Source organism: Mobula birostris, chromosome 18 (genome assembly GCF_030028105.1).
Source record: "Mobula birostris isolate sMobBir1 chromosome 18, sMobBir1.hap1, whole genome shotgun sequence".
Classification (NCBI taxonomy): Eukaryota; Metazoa; Chordata; class Chondrichthyes; order Myliobatiformes; family Myliobatidae; genus Mobula; species Mobula birostris.
In genome coordinates, this window is record NC_092387.1 from 3,073,879 (window position 1) to 3,099,316 (window position 25,438).

General features: G+C 44.9%; 1 protein-coding gene across 2 annotated transcripts in view; it reads left to right on the forward strand.

The window, feature by feature from the left end:
* Positions 1-25,438, forward strand: part of LOC140211779 (threonine--tRNA ligase 1, cytoplasmic-like) — a 90,191-nt gene that overhangs the window by 4,410 nt on the left and 60,343 nt on the right. The window contains exons 2-4 of one of the 2 annotated variants that reach the window (XM_072281924.1): positions 1,389-1,485; positions 4,884-5,074; positions 10,526-10,649. In XM_072281924.1, coding sequence (XP_072138025.1) covers positions 1,450-1,485; positions 4,884-5,074; positions 10,526-10,649 — 351 coding nt within the window. In that variant the 5' untranslated portion in view covers positions 1,389-1,449. The remainder of the gene's footprint in view (positions 1-1,388; positions 1,486-4,883; positions 5,075-10,525; positions 10,650-25,438) is intronic. The other variant, XM_072281922.1, reaches the window with a different exon arrangement.

Below are 25,438 nucleotides of genomic sequence, written 5' to 3' on the forward strand. Positions count from 1 at the left end.
TCACTCCACACAGATGAACTGTTACTGTAGTGTCACTTACAAAATGGATTCAATCCCAAAGCCTATTCTAACAGAACTTTATAACCCTGTGGCCTGAGAAAGACAAACATTCAAAGTTCACAGTAAATTTATTATCAAAGTACATATCCCCCTGAGTTCTTGTGGGCATTCACAGTAAATCCAAGAACCAGAATCGGATCAATGAAAGAATGCAACCAATGGGATGGATAGTGTGCAAAAGACGACAAGCTGCAAATACAAAAAAAAGGAAATAATAAATAAGCAGTAAATACGGAGAACGTAAGTTGAAGGGGGGAAATGTGCAGATGAACAACACTATCTTCAGGTTCTCCAAGACGTGCACCATCCTGACCTGCAGACATATTACCATTTCTCTATCGTCATGGGATCTAAATCCTCATCAAGTAACATGTGCTGCTGTTCATGTGGACATTCTGCCACTTTCTTGATACTAATTAAGCTTAAGCTTAAGCTTCAGCCCCATCGCCTCTTCTGGGGCATAGGCCACTGACAGTAACTCCCTGGAATCCTCTATCCTGGGCCAGTCTTTCATATTGTCTCTAGGTATTGCCCATCTTCTTATGTATCTGTTCTTCCCCAAGGAGATTTTTGGAGCTTCTGGGTTTTTATGGGATGGAGTTGCTAACCTCATGCCCAAATTTCCTCCTTTCGCAACCAGGTATGGGACCGTCCATGGAGGAGCTTCATAGTGCATGCTGGCCTTAACATTGATGCTTCCCATCTGAAAAAAATTACATAAACGAATGTTTAGAGTGATAGAGCAACACAACACAGACACAGGCACTTTGGCCCATCTAGTCCATGCCAAACTGCTATTCTGCCCAGACCAATTGACCTGCACCTGGACCGTAGCCCTCCATACCCCTCTCATCTCTTAAATGTTGCAATTGAACTCGCATCCACCACTTCTGCTGGCAACTTGATCCACACTCACTCCATCCTCTGGGTGTAGAAGTTCCTCCTCATGTTCCACTTAAATGTTTCATTTTTCACCCTTAACCCATCACCTCTAGTTCTTATCTCACCCAACCCTAGTGGAAAACACCTGCACGCATTTACTGTATTGATCCCCTCATAATTCTGTATACATTCACTGGTTATGTGCCATGTCGTATGACATGAGCGATCGTGGTCTTTCCTTGATCATGATTGTTCTTGGCAATTTTTTCTGCATTATTGTTTGCATAGTGGTGATTATGAAACTGCTGATTGTTTAAAAAAAAATCTGTTTTCTTATGGCATTCTGCTCTGACCCCAAATGCCCACGAGTATTCCCTGAACTGACCCAATGAATCTCCCACTGAGTGGAAGGGTGATTATAACTGAACAGTAAATGTCCTTGACAGGGGCACCCACAATCTATGAACGAATAAATCTTCTGGTGCTGAACTTCAATAAAAGTCCTTGATGATTCCTGTTCATAACATCCAGGTTGCCACCACGGTAGGTAATTGTGATAATTATTTGTGGTTTTATTCTGGTTTAACTTGTGGTCTGGCTTGGGGGCTCACAAAATCATTTACAAGTATACCATTTCTGGGTTGATATCAATGGTACTTCGGTCAGTCTTTACAAACGAGTCAATACAGGAGTTTTTGACGGTATTGTGGCTCTGTTCCCACCCCGCACCCTTCCCCCCCCCCCAATCCTTCGAGCATCCTGAAGAGTAGAGGGTAAATGTTAGTATTGCAGGCTCAAAGCCACTTTTCATTGGTGCTGTTCCGAAGAGTGATGGGAGAGAAAGTTTGAGTTAGAAATAGGAAGCGAAGGTTGTCTTTGAAATGGATGTAGATGAGGTGGATTGAGGCTGGTGTAAGGAACTGCTCCAGGATGCAAGCTATGGGATTATCTAAATTTAGTGACACAACCCCTGAACAGTCTGGTTGTAGGACGAGCAGTATGTGTATGTGAATAATAAGCCATGTGAAGGAACAAGGATATCAGAAAGCATGTCCACAGATCCTGGTACAGGTGATTAAAAAGGCACTGAAGATCAGAACAGGATTGTATTGGAGTTGTTTGGGATTGAGTATGACTTGCTTCCACTCTGGCTTTCTGGGTTCTCAGGTAACGGAAGGACAATGTGGGAGCTTGGGTCTCTCATACAGATGGGGCAGGTGGGGTAGGTAATCTCAGGTGGCCTGCTGCTGCTGCATACTTGGGGCCTCCATTTCCCTGGTTTTTGGTACCAAACCAAATTCTCCGAATCTACTTTGAGTGGTCATTGATTTATCCAACACAGAAATACCTTTCAGCCCATTATCCCAATGCTCACCATCAATCTCTTATCTGTTCTAATCCTATTTATGAGCATTGGGTCTGTAGATTTGCACGCCTTAGTCTGTCACCCAGGTTCCACTTACCATACGAAAGAAAACATCATCTTTCTAAACTTATAACTCTAAACCTAGTTTTAGGCACCTTTTCTAATGGGAAATGTTTTCTATCTGTGCCCCCATTTTGTATATTCAGTGTTCTGCTCTGCTCCTTGCCTTGGAAATATACTATTCAGAGGCCATGTGCTCCTTGGAAAAAGCTTCAAAGTGAGATTAAGGACCACAAAGGTTTGGAGGTACAGCAGTAGACAGCATTAAAAAATCAGCTGTGCACCAGATTTTTCTTCTTAAAACCTTTACCCCCACTGGGGCATAGGCTGCCAGCTGCAGTTCGTTGGAAGTGTCCATGGCGGAGTTGTGCACCAGATTACTAAAACCAGAAATCCCAACCACACACCTTATATCTTCGCTATAGAGATAGGGTATGCCAGACCCAAATGAAGTTTGATTTTAGATAACAGAATTGTAATTGTGCTCAATAGGGAAGGTTAAACAGTCTGAGAATACCTTTTGGAACAGAAGAATCAAAGGGGTAGTCATGACACTCATGTTTGGAATGAATTGTAGAAGGTGATGTTTTGACTTGTCCCTTGGGTATGAATTAAGAGCTCATAAACTAAAAGTGAGTTCAGGCGAAATTTGCTTGGTCTTTGGGAGAAACATTTGCTCTTGCAATATAGCTTCCCTCTGGACCAATTTCCCCCTAGGATCAATAAAGTATGACTATGACTATAGTCAAGTTGAATGCACTGTTAAATTCAGGGTAAACTAGATCAAGGAGACATAAATGGAAAATATATTGTGTTACGTACCCCGTAACTGGGTTGCCAAACCAGCAGAAATGGATCACTCAGTTGGAGTCTGGATTACTGGAACTAAGAAAGTTTTATTAAAGAAATAAGCAACACAGTACTCTAATAGTAAGGATATAAATGCAACAGTTCAGCAATGAATAAACACACATGTACACAGAACTAGGATAATAGGATCAATCAAGCTCTATCGTCGTCTAGGGGTAAATGACCAGTTTCAAAGTGACGCAAAGTTCAGTTCAATTGAGTTCAGTTCAGTTCACAGTAATCAGTTCCATGCCGGTGGAGGGAGGGGGGGAGGAAGGAGAGAGAGGGCGAAAGCGAATGAATATTCAAAACGGCTTCCACACAGACCTTCGATATTCCTCGCAGTTAGCTTTCGGGCGAGCCCTTTGTAATGTCTTCTGAGGTCACCGACTGTGACCCCTCCGTTTCAGATACGATTGTTCCTCTGCAGTGAACCTGGCACCCAGGCAAGGGCGGACACACACCAGGTTCCCGCCGATCGTACCTTTCCACCCTGTGCGTCTATGGCTTGGTCCCGCGACCAGCCCTCCAACTACTCCCACTGACTTGTGGGGGCACACTGCTTCCAGGGTCTCGTTACCTCGTGGTGTCGTGTGTGTGTGTTGCCTTAGCGAACCTGTCCCTTTTTATCCCCCCTGCTGGGGTATCGCCTGTCCATCACTTCAAACAGTTCAGGGTTCAAAAAGGAGCCGATCTTGACAGCTCTCAGACCATGTCTCCTTCCGTTAAACTCTCCCATCTCTTCATTAACATTTCCAAATGCTGCTCCATTGTCTTCCTTATCTCTCTTTCTCCTGAAGACAGGTGGCAGATCAACTGTTGATCCCACTGGTGCCAGCACAGGACAGTTAACATCTTAATCTTAATCTTTGTAACCCTCTTTCATCACAATTGATTGACTGAGATATAAGAGTAGGTGGGCTTAACTACTTGCATGAGTTAGTTGAAGCCAGTGGGACCTTCTTTTGAGAGTTTGTAGGTTGAAAGAGTGTGTGATGCACTGAAGCAGACAAGGACAGTGAGGAGAGGGTGGAAGAGTGTTGTGTATGTAATGCCCTGGTTCATATTTTTACTGTTACACTGTATGCATTTCATTTTGGCAGTTCTGGGAGAACTGCTTGTTTTCAGCTTGGGTTATTGTTGAAAATAAGAGATGAGGACAAATGTGTGCCATTGATGGTCGAATTGAAGGGGAGGTTTCTCTGTGAGGGACACTAAGGTTGGGCTTGGGGTTTTTGTTCGAGAGGAGATGAAAAGGGGAGACGCTGGAGAGAAGAGGTCATAGGATTCAACTCGGAGTGGAACCGTGATTCGACAAAGCCTGGGGTGAGATCGATTGAGGAGTGGTGACTTGGGGAAACTGTGAGCTCCAACTTGTGCACATTCAACTGTTTCATTAAAATAGGCACTTTTCTTTACTAACTCTTTGGTCAAATTAAGAATTATAAAGATAAATTTTTAATCCTATGCGGTGTACAGTCTGTTAGTTCATGGCACTAATTAGCAACATCCACACAAACAGGGTTTGGGGTGGGCCGGAGACTGTCTTCCCGAGATTTATGCAGCCAAGGGAACAAGGGTTTTTCATATAATTACTTGCCCTGTGTGCACACTCTAAGAGTGGGAGGCAGATAGATGGCTGACGCTGTTCTGATTGTGCTTTCAGTGCATAGAGTGGCCATCTTATATTGAGGAGCGAATACACCTGTATGAGAATCTCAAACAGGTTCATGACTCTATCCTGAGAGAAAGGGCAGCACAGCACAGCAGAGTCATCACTGTCACCCTTCAAGATGGGACTGAGATCACAGGAGAATCTTGGAGGACAACGCCATATCAAATTGCTTGTCAAATCAGGTAAATGCAACTGTGTTCCTGCTGGTTGTCCAGCTCCTGCTTATTCAGCACTGTATGCACACTGTGTCCCACAAATTGCAGCTAAGACCCAGATAATTGTGACCTGCCTGATGCCTGCATATACAATTCACCTACTGACTACCTCCTGTCACTCTCACATTTTTGTTTCCTCTTTCTCCTCCATCAAGATCTGTGTTGTAAGAGGAACTATCAGTATTTCAAACTCCTATGGTCACTGCATTTAAATATCATGTCTACTCACAACACTGTTCTTGTTGTCACCGTGTCATCACCTTTATAAAATTTATTTAGAGATACATCACAGAATAGGCCCTTCTGACCCTTCGAGCCACACCGCAGCAACCCTCAATTTAACCCTAGCCTAATCATTGGGTTTTGTGGATACAGCTGCAAGGCAGCAGAGGTTTGAGATCAGAATTTTCCTTCTCCCAGGTGAGCTACCAGCCGTGGCTGATGAGCCCCATCTTCCCAAAGCAATTGGTTTTAAGGTGCCAGTAACCCATTGTTGACCCTTCTCCTGTCGGAAGAAACAATTTCTCCAGACTGAGTAGCTAAGCCACATGTGAAGGTCAGGAGCTGGACTTGGTTGCCAGAGGCTATTTGAGACGTACACCATTGGGAGCTTTGAATAGGTAGTGGGAGTTTATCCCCATAACTCCCCACCCGGTTCTGACAACCTTAAGAAACCAGCTGGACTTGATGCTGGTCAGACCTTCCTGCCGGTCAGACCTTTCTGCCTCCAAAGCATGCTTTTCACACAATCTTATCACAGTGTAGATGGCAACACAGACCACTTGCGTGATCAGACTGCAGACAAAGAAATTCCATGGCACGAAACAAGAAGGGAACTCTCGCAGTGATATAAGCAAGATGTCTCATCCAGACCTGCTGGAGCAGTTTGATAAGTCCTTTGAGAAAGAACTGAGCGCCCAGCAGCCTGGGAACTGTAACAGAGAAATGGGGATTTATGTGGAATGCCACCTACAGCACAGCCTGAGCTACTTTTGGGAAGAAGACCATGAAAACAAATGACTGGTTCGAAACCAAATCCAATGAGATGACTCGTTATTGAAACCAAACATCCTGCCCTAGCAGAGTGTAAGAATTCACCAACTGAGAGGAATCTATGGGTCCTCATGGCTGCTAGGTCAGCAGACACTGGATGCAGCACGTTGAAGACATCCAGACTGCAGCACGAAGGGTATATATGATAGCATCAAGAAAGCACTTGGGTCCCCTCTCAGAGCAAGATGGCTTCCCTTAAATTCATCAATGGGGATGGAATCACAGATGGGCGAACATGGAGTTATGGATGGAACATTACTCTGACCTCACTTCTAGAGGGAACACTGTCACCACATTGGCCCTGAACGCCATACTGGCCTCCCTGGCAAGTACACCCTGCTCAGGCTGCGTAGGCTAGACCATGTCTCCCGCATGCAAGATGACCAAATCCCAAAAGACACCCTCTATGGTGAGCTGGCTTCAGGCAAGAGGACTGCTGGCCGTCTGCAACTATGCTACAAGGACGTCTGCAAGTAGGGGATGAAGGTGCTGGACATCAACATGGAGTCCTGGCAGGAACTTGTAGCTCACTGCACCAGATGGAAAAGAACCCTGAAACAACACCATTAGTAAAGTGAGGAAAAATTCCTGAAAGTGGCATAAGACAAATGGGCTGATAGAAAGGATCACTGCACCTCCAGCAGAGCTCGAACCAATTACAAATGTGACCTTTGCAACAGAGACTGCCACTTTTGCATTAGTCTCGTCAGTCACATACGGCACTTCACCAACAGCGTAGTTAGGAAGCAACATCCATGGTTAACCTTGGAGGGCCACACAAATCAAGGAGGAATTTGCAGTGACCAATTAACCTACCAACTGGGACATCTTTCGACTGCGGGAGGAAGCCGGAGCACCTGGAGGAAACCAATGCTTTCCAAGGGGAGGATGAACAGACTCTTTTCAGATGACGTCAGAATTGAACAAAGAAATCCAACACAACAAGGTGTAATAGTGTGGTGCTAACTGCCATGCTACCTTAGTAATGAAGAGTGAGCAGCAAGTGAGAAGCTTGCAAGTAATAATTTACCCTGTGTTGTATTATCTATCAAAGCTTGGAACAGAGAAAACCTACAGCACAATACAGGCCCTTCGGCCCACAAAGCTGTACTGAACATGTCCTTACCTGAGAAATTACCAAGGGTTACCCATAACCCTCCATTTTTCTGAGCTCCATAAACCCGTCCAAGAGCCTCTTAAAAGACCCTATTGTATCTGCCTCCACTACCGTCGCTGGCAGCCCATGCCACGCACTCACCACTCTCTGCGTAAAAAAAAAACAAACAAACTTACCCCTGACATCTCCTCTGCAACTACTTGCAAGCATCTGAAAACTTTGCCCTCTCATGCTAAACTGATTCCTAAGCTCCGGAACCTGGGCCTTAGCACTGGATACAGCAGCTGGATCTTCAACTTCCTCACAGACAGGACACAGGCTGTAAAAATAGTGGACAAGCTCTCCTCTACAATCACTTTGAGCACTGGTGCCCCACAAGGCTGTGTACTCAGCACCCTGCTGTACTCACTGTACACCCATGATTGTGTAGCCAAGTTTCCATCGAACTCAATATATAAGTTTGCTGATGACACAACAATTGTAGGCTGTATCTCGGGTAATGATGAGTTTGAGTACAGAGAGGAAATTAAGAACCTGTGGCATGGTGCGACATATCCCTCAACGTCAGCAAGACGAAGGAATTGGTTGTTGACTTCGGAAGGAGTAGCGGACCGCACGACCCCATTTACATATCGGTGGTGCGCTAGTGGAACAGGTCAAAAGCTTTAAGTTCTTCGGGGTCAATATCACAAATGACCTGACTTGGTCCAACCAAGCAGAATCCATTGCCAAGAAGGCCCACCAGCGCCTTTACTTCCTGAGAAAACTAAAGAAATCTGGCCTGTCCCCTAAAACCCTCACTAATTTTTATAGATGCACCGTAGAAAGCATTCTTCTAGGGTGCATCACAACCTGGTATGGAAGTTGTCCTGTCCAAGACCGGAAGAAGCTGCAGAAGATCGTGAACACAGCGCAGCACATCACACCAACCAATCTTCTGTCCTTGGGCTCACTTTACACCGCACGCTGTCGGAGCAGTGCTGCCAGGATAATCAAGGACACGACCCACCCAGCCAACACACTTTTTGTCCCTCTTCCCTCCGGAGAAGGCTCAGGAGCTTGACTCGTACGGCCAGATTTGGGATCAGCTTCTTTCCAACTGTGATAAGACTGCTGAACGGATCCTGATCGGGATCTGGGCTGTACCCTCCAAATATCCGGACGTGTCTCTCGGTTTTTTTGCACTTCCGTACTTTCCCTTTTCTATTTTCCATTTATGATTAATAATTTAAATTTTTACTATTTACTATTGATTTGTACTCCAGGGAGCGGGAAGCGCAGAATTAAATATCGCTGTGATTGTACACACTAGTATCAATTGTTTGGCGACAATAAAGTAAAGTCTACCAAGGCCTTCTCATGGCCCCTTCTGGCTCTCCTAATTTCTCTCATAAGCTCCTTCCTGCTAGCCTTATAATCTTCTAGATCTCTATCATTACTTAGTTTTTTGAATCTTTCATAAGCTCTTCTTGACTGGATTTACAACAGCCTTTGTACACCACGGTTCCTGTACCCTACATCCTTTCCCTGTCTCAATGGAACGTACCTATGCAGAATTCCACGCAAATATGCCCTGAACATTTGGCATATTTCTTCTGTACATTTCCCTGAGAACATCTGTTCCCAATTTATGCTTTCCTAACTTGTCTGTTCCTATCCCTCTCCAATGTTATCGTAAAGGAGATAGAATTGTGATCACTATCTCCAAAATGCTCTCCCACTGAGAGATCTGACACCTGACCTGACATCTGACATCTGAAGCCTGGCACTCGAAATATCCATTCCAGCCCCTGAGCCATCCAAGTCTCTGTAATGGCCACAGCATCATAGCTCCAAGTACTGATCCACGATTGAAGCTCATCCACTTTGTTCATAATACTCCTCGCATTAAAATAGACACATCTCAAACCAGCAGTCTGAGCACGTCCCTTCTTTATCACCTGCCTATCCTCCCTCTCGCACTGTCTCCAAGCCTTCTCTATTTGTGAGCCAACCACCTCTTCCTCCGTCTCTTCAGTTTGGTTCCCACCCCCCAGCAATCCTAGTTTAAACTCTCCCCAATAGCCTTAGTAAACCTCCTTGCCAGGATATTGGTCCCCTTGGGATTCAAGTGGAACCTGTCCTTTTTGTACTGGCCACTCCTGCCCCAAAAGAAGTCCCAATGATCCAGAAATCTGAATCCCTGCCCTTTGCTCCAATCCCTCAGCCACGCATTTATCCTCCACCTCATTTTCTTCCTATGCTCATTGTCACGTGGCCCAGGCAGTAATTCTGAGATTCCTACCTTTGTGGTCCTGCGTCTCAACTTCCTTCCTAACTCTCTGTAGTCTGTTTTCAGGACCTCCTCCCTTTTCCTGCCTATGTCGTTGGTACCAAATATGGACCACGACCTCTGGCTGTTCTCCCTCCCACTTCAGGCTACTGTGGACGCAATCTGAAACATCCCAGACCCTGGCACCTGGGAGGCAAACTACCATCCGTGCTTCTTTCCTGCGTCCACAGAATCGCCTGTCTGACCCCCTAACTATAGAGTCCCCTATCACAACTGCCTTTCTCTTCTTTTCCCTACCCTTCTGAGCCACAAGGCCGGACTCTGTGCCAGAGATGCGGTCACTGTTGCTTCCCCCAGGTAGGCCGCTCCCCCCAACAGTAGTCAAGCAGGAGTATTTATTGTCAAGGGGTACACCACAGGGGTACTCTCTAAGCCTCTGACTCCTGCCCTTCCATCTTCTGACTGTTACCCACCTATCTGTTTCCCGAGGCCCCGGTGTGACTACCTGCCTATAGCTCCTCTCTGTCACCTCCTCACTCTCCCTGACCAGACGAAGGTCATCAAGCTGCATCTCCAGTTCCTTAACACGGTCACTAGGGAGCTGCAGCTTGACGCACCTGGTGCAAATGTGGACGCCCGAGAGGCTGGGAGTCTCCCAGACTTCCCACATCTGACACCAGCCTCACACACATTCTTCCTGTCTGTATTCTGCACAGGCAACCGACCTGAACATTTGCCACATTTCTTCCACACATTTCCCTGAGGACATCTCTTTTAACCCAATATCACTCCTCACTCTTGGATTGGCCACCCTATTTTCATTTTTCCCTTTGCACTGCACAGTGCATTTAGTTGTTGTGAGCAGAAAGCGACGCTGTATCCATATGTTGGTCTGATTTCTGATTTTTGATTTTATATTGAGGATTAGAAAAAAACCTGTGCACTTGTTCTGTTAATTAACACTCTCTGGTTGCAGCTGGGAATTAGCAGAGAATTCGCTTGTAGCCAAGGTCGGTGGTGAGCTTTGGGACTTGGATCGGCCCCTTGAAGGAGACACCAGTGTTCAGCTGTTGACATTTGAAGATCCTGAGGCACAAGCTGTAAGTTACCCATCAAAGTTAGTGCAGACTGTTCACTTCATCGTGATATAAGCGCGGGGCAGTTGATATCAACTCAGGGCTGGGCAACTGTTATAAACTCAGGGCTGCACCTCTTCCTAGAGATGCTGCCTGGCCTGCTGCGTTCACCAGCAACTTTTATGTATGTTGCTTAAACTCAGGGCTGGTCTGTTGATATAAGCCCAGGGCTGATGCTGATATAAACACGGCCGAGGTTTTGATACAAACTCAGGCCTGGGTTGTAGATACAAACTCAGGGCTGGGTTGTTGATATAAACTCAGTGCTGGGCTGCTGAAAAAAGCTCAGGGATGGGCTGTTGATATATATGCATGGCTGTGCTGTTGATGTAAACACAGGGCTGGACTGTTGCTTTCCACAGGGCAGAGGTATTGATACAAACTCAGGGCTCGGCTGTTGATACAAACACTGCAGGGGTGTTGATATAATCTCGGGACTCGGCTTTTGATATAAACACGGTAGAGGTTTTCTGAACACATAAACTCAGGGCTGGGCTGTTGATAAAAACACGGCAGAGGTATTCTGTTGACAGTAACTCAAGGCTGGGCTGTTGATATAAACTCAGGGCTGGGCTGTTGATACAAAGTCATGGCTGGAATGTTGTTATAAACGCGGCGTGGTATTGATATAAACGCAGGGCTGAGCTGTTGATATAAACACAGGGCTGGACTGTTGATATAAGCTCATGGCTGGGTTCTTATTAAAAAATGGCAGAGGTGGATGAGCTTAGAGCATGGATTGATACCTGGAAATATGATGTTGTAGCTATTAGTGAAACGTGGTTGCAGGAGGGGTGTGATTGGCAACTAAATATTCCAGGATTTCATTGCTTCAGGTGTGATAGAATAGGAGGGGCAAGAGGGGGAGGTGTTGCATTGCTTGTCAGAGAAAATATAACAGCGGTGCTCTGGCAGGATAGATTAGTGGACTCGTCCAGGGAGGCTATTTGGGTGGAATTGAGGAATAGGAAAGGTGTAGTGACGCTTATAGGAGTGTATTATAGACCACCTAATGGGGACCGAGAACTGGAGGAGCAAATTTGTAAGGAGATAGCAGATATTTGTAGTAAGCACAAGGTTGTGATTGTAGGAGATTTTAATTTTCCACACATAGACTGGGAAGCCCATTCTGTAAAAGGGCTGCATGGTTTGGAGTTTGTCAAATGTGTGCAAGATAGTTTTTTGCAACAATACATAGAGGTACCAACGAGAGAAGGGGCAGTGTTGAATCTCCTGTTAGGGAATAAGATAGGGCAGGTGACGGAGGTATGTGTTGGGGAGCTCTTCGGGTCCAGTGATCACAATACCATTAGTTTCAATATAATTATGGAGAAGGATAGGACTGGACCCAGGGTTGAGATTTTTGATTGGAGAAAGGCTAAATTTGAGGAGATGCGAAAGGATTTAGAAGGAGTGGATTGGGACAATTTGTTTTATGGGAAGAATATAATAGAGAAATGGAGGACATTTAAAGGTGAAATTTTGAGGGTACAGGATCTTTATGTTCCTGTTAGGTTGAAAGGAAAGGTTAAAAGTTTGAGAGAGCAATGGTTTTCAAGGGATATAGGAAACTTGGTTCGGAAAAAGAGAGGGATTTATAATAAATATAGGCAGCTTGGAGTTAATGAGGTGTTCGAGGAATATAAAGAATGTAAAAAGAATCTTAAGAAAGAAATTAGAAAAGCTAAAAGATACGAGGCAGCTTTAGCAAGTAAGGTGAAAATAAATCCAAAGGGTTTCTACAGTTATATTAATAGCAAAAGGATAGTGAGGGATAAAATTGGTCCCTTAGAGAATCAGAGCGGACGGCTATGTGTGGAGCCAAAAGAGGTGGGGGAGATTTTGAACAATTTCTTTTCTTCGGTATTCACGAAGGAGAAGGATATTGAATTGTGTAAGGTAAAAGAAACAAGAAGGGTAGTTATGGAAAATATGACGATTAAAGAAGAGGAAGCACTGGCACTTCTAAGGAATATAAAAGCGGATAAGTCTCCGGGTCCGGACAAGATATTCCCTAGGAACTTGAGGGAAGTTAGTGTGGAAATAGCAGGGGCTCTGACAGAAATATTTCAAATGTCATTAGACATTAGAAACGGGGATGGTGGTCATGTGGTTCCATTGTTTAAAAAGGGTTCTAGAAGTAAACCTAGCAATTATCGGCCTGTGAGTTTGACCTCAGTGGTGGATAAGTTGATGGAAAGTATTCTTAGAGATGGTACATATAATTATCTGGATAGACAGGGTCTGATTAGGAACAGTCAACATGGATTTGTGCGTGGAAGGTCATGTTTGACAAATCTTATTGAATTTTTTGATGAGGTTACTAGGAATGTTGACGAGGGTAAAGCGGTGGATGTTGTCTATATGGACTTCAGTAAGGCCTTTGACAAGGTTCCACACGGAAGGTTAGTTAGGAAGGTTCAATTGTTAGGCATTAATATCGAAGTAGTAAAATGGATTCAGCAGTGGCTGGATGGGAGACGCCAGAGAGTAGTGGTGGATAACTGTGTGTCAGATTGGAGGACGGTGTATAGTGGTGTGCCTCAGGGATCTGTACTGGGTCCAATGTTGTTTGTCATATATATTAATGATCTGGATGATGGAGTGGTAAATTGGATTAGTAAGTATGCAGATGATACTAAGATTGGTGGCGTTGTGGATAATGAAGTAGGTTTTCAAAGCTTGCAGAGAGATTTAGGCCAGTTAGAAGGGTGGGCTGAAAGATGGCAGATGGCGTTTAATGCTGTAAAATGTGAGGTGCTGCATTTTGGTAGGACTAATCAAAATGGGACATACATGGTAAATGGTAGGGCATTGAAGAGTGCTGTAGAACAGAGGGATCTAGGAATAATGGTCCATAGTTCCCTGAAGGTGGAATCTCATGTGGATAGGGTGGTGAAGAAAGCTTTTGGTATGCTGGCCTTTATTAATCAGAGCATTGAGTATAGGAGTTGGGATGTAATGTTGAAATTGTATAAGGCATTGGTGAGGCCAAATTTGGAGTATTGTGTACAGTTCTAGTCACCGAATTATAGGAAAGTTGTCAATAAAATTGAGAGAGTACAGAGGAGGTTTACTAAAATGTTGCCTGGGTTTCATCTCCTAAGTTACAGAGAAAGGTTGGACAAGTTAGGTCTTTATTCTTTGGAGCGTAGAAGGTTGAGAGGGGACTTGATAGAGGTGTTTAAAATTATGAGGGGGATTGATAGAGTTGACGTGGAAAGGCTTTTTCCATTGAGAATGGGGGAGATTCAAACAAGAGGACATGAGTTGAGAGTTAAAGGGCAAAAGTTTAGGGGTAACATGAGGGGGAACTTCTTTACTCAGAGAGTGGTAGCTGTGTGGAACGAGCTTCCAGCAGAAGTGGTTGAGGCAGGTTCGATGTTGTTGTTTAAAGTTAAATTGGATAGATATATGGACAAGAAGGGTCAAAAGGGTTATGGACCGCGTGCAGGTTGGTGGAACTAGGTGAGAGTGGGAGCTTGGCATGGACTAAAAGGGCCGAAATGGCCTGTTTCCGTGCTGTAATTGTTATATGATTATTGAAATAAACGCAGGGCAGAGCTGTTGATATAAACACAGGGCTGGACTGTTGATATAAACTCACGGCTGGGTTCTTGTTAAAAAATGGCAGAGTTATTGAAATAAACGTAGGGCTGAGCTGTTGATATAACTCAGGGCTGGGATGTTGATAGAAAGTCAGGGCGGACTGTTGATATCAACTCAATTCTGGGTTGTTGTTATAACCTCGGCAGACGTATTGTCAAGTCAAGTCAAGTCAAGCCACTTTTTAATTGTCATTTCGACCATAACTGCTGGTACAGTGCACAGTAAGAACGAGACAACATTTTTCAGGGCTGTGGTGCTACATGAAACAATACAAAAATGACACTGAACTATGTAAAACAACACAAAAACTACACTAGACTACAGACCTACCCAGGACTGCATAAAGTGCACAAAACAATGCAGGCATTACAATAAATAATAAACAGGACAATAGGTACAGTAGAGGGCAGTAGGTTGGTGTCAGTCCAGGCTCTGGGTATTGAGGAATCTGATGGCTTGGGGGTAGAAACTGTTACATGGTCTGGTCATGAGAGCCCGAATGCTTCGGTACCTTTTGCCAGATGGCAGGAGGGAGAAGAGTCTGTATGAGGGGTGCGTGGGGTCCTTCATAATGCTGTTTGCTTTGTGGATGCAGCGTGTAGTGTAAATGTCTGTAATGGCGGGAAGAGAGACCCCGATGATCTTCTCAGCTGACCTCACTATCTGCTGCAGGGTCTGCGATCCAAGATTGTGCAATTCCCGAACCAGGCAGTGATGCAGCTGCTCAGGATGTTCTCAATACAACCTCTGTAGAATGTGGTGGGGATGGGGGGGTGGGAGATGGACTTTTCTCAGCCTTCGTAAAAAGTAGAGACGCTGCTGGGCTTTCTTTGCTCAGGAGCTGGTGTTGAGGAACCAGGTGAACCCGGTTCTGCACCAGATGAACACCAAGAAATTTGGTGCTCTTAACGATCTCGATGGAGGAGTTGCCGATGTTCAGCGGAGAGTGGTCGCTCCGTGTCCTCCTGAAGTAAACAACCATCTGTTCTGTTCACCTTCGAAGACAGGTTGTTGGCTCTGCACCAGTCCGTTAGCCGCTGCACCTCCTCTCTGTATGCTGACTCATCATTCTTGCTGATGAGACCCACCACGGTCGGGTCATCGGCGAACTTGATGATGTGACATAAAGTAACGGCTGTGCTGTAGATATAAACATGGCAGAGGTTTTCTGTTGATATAAACTCAGGGCTGGGCTGTTGACTTAAACTCAGGCCCTGGCTGTTGATATAAATTCAGGGCTGGGCTGTTGATACTGTCACGGACCCCGTGACAGGGATAAAGAAACAGCAGAAATAGAAACCACTTTGGAGTCTCGTATTGCTAAAAACTAATAATATTTATTAGTAACTATGCAATACAGTAATATAAATGTAGATAAATCAAACAGGTTAACAATGATTATATATAAAAGTAAGTGTGGAATATATATTTGTATGAAAAAAACAAGCTCCTTTAAGTCTAAGGGTAAAAAGATACAGCCTTACGATGTTGAGTAAAGTTCAGTTCAGTTCGTGGTATTTAGTTGAGTAGTGATGGAGAGAGAGAGAGAGTGAGTTGAGTCTTCAGGTGAGCTGATACCGTCGATCTTCTCGTCGTCCTCGGAAATCCTTTACAAGTCACCGACTGTGACTTTAACCATGGGGACCGGTCTTCTGTGGTGGAGCTATCACCCAGGCGAGGGTGGACACATAGACAACTCCCCACCAGTCAACTCCTTCTTCACTGTTGGAATAGCAATTTGGATCGATCCGCCTGATCGATCCTCCAAAAACCCACTTTCTCTGCGGGCACAGCAATGCTCATTCAGTGTCCAGATCATGTGTCCTGAGGTCTGTATCATCTGACCCCCCACTTATTTCACCAGGCTGAGCATCACCTGTCATTCAGAGTCCCTCCCTCCTTTGTCTATAAAGGAGTACAAGCAGGCAACAAGTCCTTGAATGTAACATCAACAATCTGCCTTTGGTCACCATAGCAACCTTCGAGCTGCTCGGTGCTGTCTCCAACTCCAAACTCAGTAGAAATCCAAAATTACTTCCAATGCCTTAAAGTGACAGTCCAACCGTTGATCTTCGTCTCTCTCTCTCTCTCTTTTCAAAAAGCAACATATTGGTGGTAAATAACTCTGTCTCTCTCTCCTTTCCAAACAAACCATCAATGATAAATGTCTCTCTCCAAACAGTTAATAGGGGCACTCCTGGATCCCCTCACAATATAAACATGGCAGACGTATTGATATAATCTCAGGACTTGGCTTATAATATTAACATGAAGAGGTTTTCTGAACATATAAACTCAGGGCTGGGCTGTGGGTGTGAAGTCAGGGCTGGGCTGTGGAAACAAACAAGGGCTTGGTTGTTTTTTTATAAACTCAGGGCTGGGCTGTTGTTGGAAACTCAGGACTGGGCTGATTTTTATAAAATCATGGCTGGGCTGTTGATTTAGACGCGGCAGAGGTATTGATATAATCTCAGGATTTATAAACTTAGAACCAGGCTGTGGATGTAAACTCGGGGCCGGGCTGTGGATACGAACTCGGGGCCGGGCTGTGGATACGAACTCAGGGCTCGGTTCCTGTTTAAAAAATGGCAGAGGTATTGAAATAAACTCAGGACTGGGCTGTTGATATAAACACAGCAGAGGTATTTTGTTGATTGAAACTCAAGGCTGAGCTGTTGATATTAGGTTAGATTATGAGGACACTCAGTCCTCATTTATTGTCATTTAGAAATGCATGCATTAAAAAATGATACCATGTTCCTCCAGAATGATATCACGTTCCTCCAGAATGATATCACAAGAAAACACAGGACAAATCAAGACTAAAACTGACAAAACCACGTAATTATAACATATAGTTACTGCAGTGCAAAGCAATACCATAATTTGATAAAGAGCAGACCATGGGCACGGTAAAAAAAAGGTCTCAAGGTCCCGATAGGCTCGTCATCTCAGGCAGGCGGCAGAAGGGAGGAGCTCTCCCCGCCATGAACCTCCAAGCGCCGCCAACTTGCCGATGCAGCACCATTGGAAGCACCCGACTGCAGCGGACTCTGAGTCCATCGGAAAACTTCAAGCCTCGACCAGCCCCTCCGACACAGCCTCTCCAAGCACCATCCTCTGCCAAGCGCTTCGATCCCGCCCTGGCTGCCAAGCAACAAGTAAAGCCGAGGACTCGGGGCCTTCTCCTCCGGAGATTCTGGACCACACAGTAGCAGCAGCAGCGAAGCAGGCATTTCAGAAGTTTCACCAGATGTTCCTCCGTGCTCTCACGTCCGTCTCCATCAAATCAGGATTGTGCACGGCACCCTACTTGACAATTAACAGACATCACCACCGAAGTGGCTGCTGCGAGCTGCATCGCGCCGCCATCTTCCCAAAGTATGAACTCAGGGCTGGGTTGTTGTTATAAACACAGCTGATATATTGACATAAAGTAGCGACTCTGCTGTCATATAAAGATGGCGCCGGTAACTGGTGACTTTGCGCGTGCTCTCCCGAGTAAACTGCCCTCTCCACGATCCTATACCCGAGAAACCCTTCTAAACCTCCAATTTAGCAAGATCAAGATCAACAACACCCTGGCGAATCTACTGACCCAGCTGGAGGCCACCGCGCCAGAATTGCTTCTTAAACTCCAGACCGCACCTGGACCTGACCAGTGAGGCCCACTACGTTCCCAGAGACTCGCGGTCTGCTACCGTGCCGGAGCGCTTGAAGACGCGGCCCATTCCGACCAGCACCTCTCCGGAGCAGATGACCACACAGAAGTGACAACGGAGACCTCAAGGTGCCTCAGACGTTTCTCTGGAGCGACCACCGTAAAGCCCCATTGGTGGACATCCACAGCTGCCGGAAGTGAGGCCTCCACCGTTGACCTCGGAAATGGAGCCCGAGGCTCGGCTGGAGCGGAGGCCTCCGCAACTGTGGCTTGGCTTAAGGACTTGTTTCAGCCAGGAGCCCGGCCATCATTAAGTGTCAGCTTCAGGGCCCGACCCAGTCGACAGCCTGGGTCCCCAGCAGCTGGAAGTGGCAGCGGAGCCTCCCCCGTAACTCAGCCCGACCCGGAGCGCCTGACGACGCAACCCGCTGATCGATCCCCATGGGACGCGTCCACCAACCTCAAAGAGTTGCCAACAACACTGCATCAATAAAAACCTGGAAAGATGCACTATTAAAAGAGCTGGTCTGCTGGTCAGATTGAAGCTGAGGGGCTTCAGGGTCCCTATGCCCACCATCCTACTAGCTAATGTGCAAGCCATAGAGAACAAGGTGGATGATCTTAAAGGGAGACTCACCTACTGCAGGGAGATGCAGAACTGCTGTGTATTCTGTTTCACCGAGACCTGGCTCTCCCCTGCCACCCCTGACTGCCATCCGTCCGGAGGGATTTTCGATCCATCGGATGGACCGCACGGTATCTTCGGGCAAGACAAGGGGAGGTGGTGTCTGCCTACTGATCAACACCGCGTGGTGCTCGGACACAGTGGCACTGACAAGCTCCTGCAGCCCAGACCTGGAACACCTGTCGATGAAGTGTTGTCCCTACTATCTGCCACGGGAATTCACCTCGGTCATACTGACAGCAGTCTACATTCCCCCCCCCAGGCGGATGTGGAGTGTGCTCTGAACATACTGTATGCCAACATTAGTGAACTTGAGACCAGGTATCCGGAGGCTTTGCTCATTACAGCCGATGACTTTAACCAGGCCAACCTCAGAAACGCGCTGCCAAAGTTATACCAACATGTCTCCTGCCCCACTAGAGGCCCGAATATACTTGACCACTGCTAAACAGCAGTCAAGGATCCCCACCGTTCCGTCCCACGACCCCACTTCAGAAAATCGGACCATCGGGCCGTACTCCTCCTCCCGGCTTACAAACAGAAACTGAAGCGGGAGGTCACGGTGTCAAAAGTAGTGTCACTTTGGACGGAGGAAACGGATGAGGCCCTCCGTGACTGCTTTGAATCGGTGGACTGGTTAGTATTCGAGGACTCGGCAGCTAACCTCGATGAGTATGCCTCAGCTGTCACGGACTTTATTTGGAAATGCACGGAGGACTGTGTGTCTTGCAAGACGATCTGGGTATTCCCTAACCGGAAACCTTGGATGAATTATGAGGTCAAGTCCCTTTTGAAGGCTAGAGCTGCGGCTTTTAGGTCCGGGGATACCAGTCGCTACATGGAATCCAGGCGTGAACTCTGGAAAGCCATTAAGGGTACCAAGAGGCAATATTGAGCCAAGTTGGAAGCCCAGACTAACCAGAGGGATGCCAGTAGACTATGGCAGGGTCTAAATGAGATCACTGGGCGCAATGAAAAGGCTGGGAATATCAATAACTGTGGTGCTTCTCTTCCTGACGAACTTAACGTATTCTACGCAAGATTCGAACAGAAAAGGAGCGTCCCGCTCCCTCCGGATGTACCAGACCTGGTGGCATCGAGATTCATCGTCACCAAGGAGGAGGACGTTAGAAGGGCCTTCCTGAAGATAAATCCAGGAAAGGCGATGGGCCCAGATGGCGTCCCAGGATGGGTTCTCCGGGCTTGGGCAAGTGAGCTGGCTGGAGTGTTTACTGACATCTTCAACTGCTCCTTGCTTCAGTCTAAGATCCCCTCATGTTTTAAGAAGACAATGATAATCCCAGTGCCGAAGAAGAGCAAGGTGGCATGCCTGAATGACTATTGACCTGTGGCTCTGACATCAATTGCTATGAAGTGCTTTGAGAGATTGATTATGGCACACATCAACCACAGCCTACCGGTCAACCTCGATGCTTTGCAATTTGCCTACCGGAGCAACAGGTCAACAGCAGATGCCATCTCTCTGGCCCTACATTCCTCCTTCGAACACCTGGAGAATAAAGATGCATACGTAAGTCTCCTTTTCATTGACTACAGCTCTGCCTTTAATACCATCATTCCAAATAAACTGATTCCTAAGCTCTGGAACCTGGGCCTTAGCACTCGGATCTGCAGCTGGATCTTCAACTTCCTCACAGACAGGACCCAGGCTATAAAAATAGGGGATAAGCTCTCCTCTGCAACCACTCTGAGCACTGGTGCCCCACAAGGCTGTGTACTCAGCCCCCTGCTGTACTCACTGTACACCCATGATTGTGTAGCCAAGTTTCCATCAAACTCGATATATAAGTTTGCTGATGACTCAACAATTGTAGGCCGTATCTCGGGTAATGATGATTTTGAGTACAGAGAGGAAATTAAGAACCTGGTGGCATGGTGCGAAGACAATAACCTATCCCTCAACGTCAGCAAGACGAAAGAATTGGTTGTTGACTTCAGAAGGAGTAGTGGACCGCACAACCCAACTTACATCGGTGGTGCGCAAGTGGAACAGGTCAAAAGCTTTAACTTCCTTGGGGTCAATATCACAAATGATCTGACTTGGTCCAACCAAGCAGAGTTCACTGCCAAGAAGGCCCACCAGCACCTTTACTTCCTGAGAAAACTAAAGAAATTTGACCTGTCCCCTAACACTCTCACTAATTTTTATAGATGCACCATAGAAAGCATTCTTCTAGGGTGCATCACAACTTGGTATGGAAGTTGTCCTGTCCAAGACCAAAAGAAGCTGCAGAAGATCATGAACATGACATATCACATCACACAAACCAATCTTCCGTCCTTGGACTCACCTTACACCACACGCTGTTGGAGCAGTGCTGCCAGGATAATCAAGGACACGACCCACCCAGCCAACACACTTTTCGTCCCTCTTCCCTCCGGGAGAAGGCTCAGGAGCTTGAAGACTCGTACGGCCAGATTTGGGAACAGCTTCTTTCGAACTGTGATAAGACTGCTGAACTGGTCCTAACCCGGATCTGGGCCATACCCTCCAAATATCCGGACCTGCCTCTCGGTTTTTTTGCGCTACCTTACTTCCCATTTTTCTATTTTCTATTTATGATTTATAATTTAAATTTTTATATTTACTAATTGTTTACTATTTTTAATATTTAATATTTGTAATCCAGGGAGCAGGAAGCGCGGGATCAAATATCGCTGTGATGATTGTACGTTCTAGTATCAATTGTTCGGCAACAATAAAGTAGAAAGTATAAGTATAAAGTTTTCTGTTGATATAAGCTCAAGGCTGGGCTGTTGATTTAACCTAGGGCATGGATGTTGATACAAACACTGCAGAGGTATTGATATAATCTTGGGACTCTGCTGTTGATATAAACACGGCAAAGGTTTTCTGATCATATAAATTCAGGGCAGCGCTGTTGAGATAAACTCTGGGCTGATGTTGATATAAACACAGCAGATGTTTTGAGAGAAACTAAGAACTGGCTGTTGATATAAACTTCGGGGTGGGCTGTGGAGTTGTACTCGGGGCCTGGCTGATGATTTAAAATCAGGGCTGGGCTGTTGATAGAAACACAGCAGGGGTGTTGATATAATCTCGGGACTCAGCGGTTGATATAAACACGGCAGAGGTTTTCTCCTTCAATATTTTTATTTATATATAAATACAGAGTACAGGAAAAAAATACGTTTGTGAATACATTGAGCTAAATCGCGTATAAAGACTCCTAACCCTATATTCACAAGTCAATTAGTTCGTAGCATTGAAAAATAATAATTTTATTATATAAAAATAATCCAACCCCCTACCAAGACCGAAGCTGATTAGTAGAAAAAAAAGACAAAAATATTGTAAGTCATCATCTGTGCTTTAACAGCAAATCAAAGATTTTTTAAATAATTCAGAAAAGGTCCCCACAATGTTTGAAAGTCTTGATTAGATTCAAGGACCGAACATTGAATCTTCTCTAAATTTAAACATGACATCACATCTCGTAACCATTTGGCGTGAATAAGAGGGGCCACATCTTTCCATTTAAGCAAAAGCATCCTTCTGGCCATAAGAGACATAAAAGCTAATCAGATGGCTCCAAAATAATATCCTTTCCTCCAATAAAGGCACCCATTAGTCTTGCGAGACCATGGATCTGCACCTGGAAAGTCTTCACTCTCCAGGGCGCAGGCCTGGACAAGGTTCTACGGAAGACCGGCAGTTGCCCATGCTGCAAGTCTCCCCTCTCTACGACACCAATGGTTATCCAAGGGAAGGACATTAGGACCCATAAAGCTTGGCACCAGTGTCATCGCAGAGCAATGTGTGATTAAGTGCCTTGCTCAAGGACACAACACATGTTGCCTCAGCTGGGGCTCGAACTCACGACCTTCAGGTGTGCTAGTCCAATACCTTAACCACTTGGCCACGTGCTCACAACAATACCAAATAAAGCAGTCAAAAGATTAGGCTTGAAATTTACTTTAAAAAGTATCGAAAAGGTTTGAAATACTACTTTTCAATATTTTCTAAGACTTGGACGTGTCCAAAACATATGAATGAGTGAAGCTTCTCCATTATTACATTTATCACAATACGGAGATGTATCTAAATAAAAACGAGACAACTTATCCTTTGTCATATGGACCCTATGGACCACTTTAAATTGAAGGAGAGAGTGACGGGCATATAACAATGAAGTGTTGACCAATTAAAAAATTTCATTCCAAGTTTCCTCAGAAATTGAAGTCTGTAAATCTTGTTCCCAAAGATTTTAAATTTTATCGAAAGGAACACTTCTTATTCTCAACTCATAAATCTCTATTTGTAGGTATTGAAAAAAATGAGTTTTGGGTAAACTATATTTAGTTGACAATTGTTCAAACGAAAAAAGACTTCCCTCTAACAAACAAGTCCTGAAAGCATTTAATACCTAATCTATCCCATTCTTTAAAAGCCATAACAATCATAGAGGGTTTTAAAAAATAATTAGAAAAAATGGGACTCGAAAGAAAAAATCTTAATAAGCCAAAATATTTTCGGAATTGTATCCAAATCCTCATAGTGTGTTTAACTACCAGAGTATCAGTTAACTTGCTCAAAGTCAAAGGAAGTGAGGATCCAAGAAGAGAGATAATAGAGAATTTATTAACAGAATTAGCTTCTAAGAAAACCCACATCGGGCAATCCTCACGATTCATATAGTATAACCAGAAGGTAAGATTTCTTATATTAACTGCCCAGTAATAAAATCTAAAATTTGGTAAGGCTAATCCTCCATTCTTCTTATCTTTCTGAAGATAAATTTTATTTAATCTAGAACACTTATTCTTCCATATATAAGAAGATATAATAGAGCCAAGAGAATCAAAAAAGGATTTAGGAATGAAAACTGGCAATGCCTGAAAAATAAATTTAGTTAATATATTCATTTTAATAGAGTTAATTCGACCAATTAATGATAACGAAAGAGGCGACCAATTTAATAGTATTCTTTTTACATGATTCAATAGAGTAAGAAAATTTTCTTTAAATTGACACTTATAATTTTTAGTAATTGTTACATCTAAATAAGTAAATTGGTTTCTTACAGTTTTAAAAGGAAGGTTAGAATTTGTTGGTATCAAATTGTTCAAGGGGAAAAGTTCACTTTTTTGTAGGTTTAATTTATAACCTGAAAACTGGCTAATATAGGAGAGTAAAGAAAGCACATGGGGTAATGAAGTCTCAATATTAGAAATAAATAGCAAATCATCAGCATACAACGAGATTTTATGAATAGTGTCTCTCCTTAAAATACCGGTGATATCATTAGATTCTCGAAAAGCAATGGCTAAGGGTTCTAAGGCCAGATCAAAAAGCAAGGGGCTGAATGGACAACCTTGTCTAGTGCCACATTGAAGCTTAACTGGTTTGGAGTTATGAAAGTTAGTGATAACCCTGGCAGAAGGGGCTAAATAAAGTAATTTAATCCATTGAATGAAAACAGGTCCAAAATTAAATTTTTCTAAAGTTTTTTAAAGAGTTAAAAAATACACGTGGACTAAGATGTTAACTGTCCTGTGCTATCACCAGTGGGATCATCAGTTGATCTGCCACCTGTCTTCAGGAGTTTCGGCCCGCTTATGACTCCCTCAAGGTGGTGGGCCAGCAGTGCTAAAGCACCACTTCCCACTGGTGAGCTTAAAAACTTGGCATCTCCCTCTGTCAGAGTTGTTGGTCACTTCCATCCCACAGATAGTCTGCTCTTCAGGTGTCTATGCCACTACTGAAGTGTTTGCAAGATCTGTGTACACTGTCTGCCTATCTGCCGCTCTGGACATACTTGGTCCACACCCATGCTGATCTTTTCTCAGCTACAGCCCTGCTGGTTGACTTGATCTCTCTTCTAGTGAAGCCAAGGTCATGCAGCCACTTCTGGAAAGTGAACGCAATAAACCCACGGCAGCCTACTTTGAATGGATAGCATGAGACCTGCCACCCTCTGTCTCTGCACTCTGCTCTTAATTCTGCATACTTAGTTAACTTGCACTCATGGGCTTCATCGATGTTGTCTTCCCAGGGGACTGTGAGTTCACCAATAACCACTTCTCTACTGGTGTCAGACCATATGATTATATCTGGACGCAATGTGATGAAAGCTATTTGCTCCGGGAAACTGCCTTTCCCATCCAGGTCAGCCTTGACACAGCAATCATTGGCTGAAGAAAGTATACTTGATTGTGAGCCTGCGCTGTACACCCTTGACTTGGAGCTTTCTTTCACAAATGATATGCGATGTTCTGTGCAGCATGGGACATGAGATAAGTTGTGCTGCAGTACTCTCTGCTCAACCGCTTCTGTTACAACTTTGAGAACGTTGTTATGTCTCCAAGTGTACATGCTGCTGGAAAAATTGACTCTGTATGCACTCAAAATATGTTGAAGTGTTCCCTTCTCGCCACAAGCAGCACACCTGTCTGTCTTATCTTCATACTAGGTGCTAAGGTTGGCAGGTGTTGGGAGCAGATCGTAAGCTGCTCTGCATAGAAAAGAAATGCGGAGTGGTTCCATCTGCCACAGAACATTCCAAGATTGATGTCATTGTTCAACACTTTCCCACCAGGTCCAAGCCCCTTGTTTGGCCAGGAGAGCTGTTTTAGCTAACCTCTTCTCCTCTTCTACCTCTCATATTTCTCGTGTTACAAGCTCACGGCGCTCCTTACCTGTAGAAGTTGACCACCACTTGTGGGTTGTCCATCCAAGTCCCTGGGGGCCTAGCTGGATAGCCCCAGCCGTCTCCTTGTGCTTCAATCTAGACTCTGCTTCATCAACTGCTACAC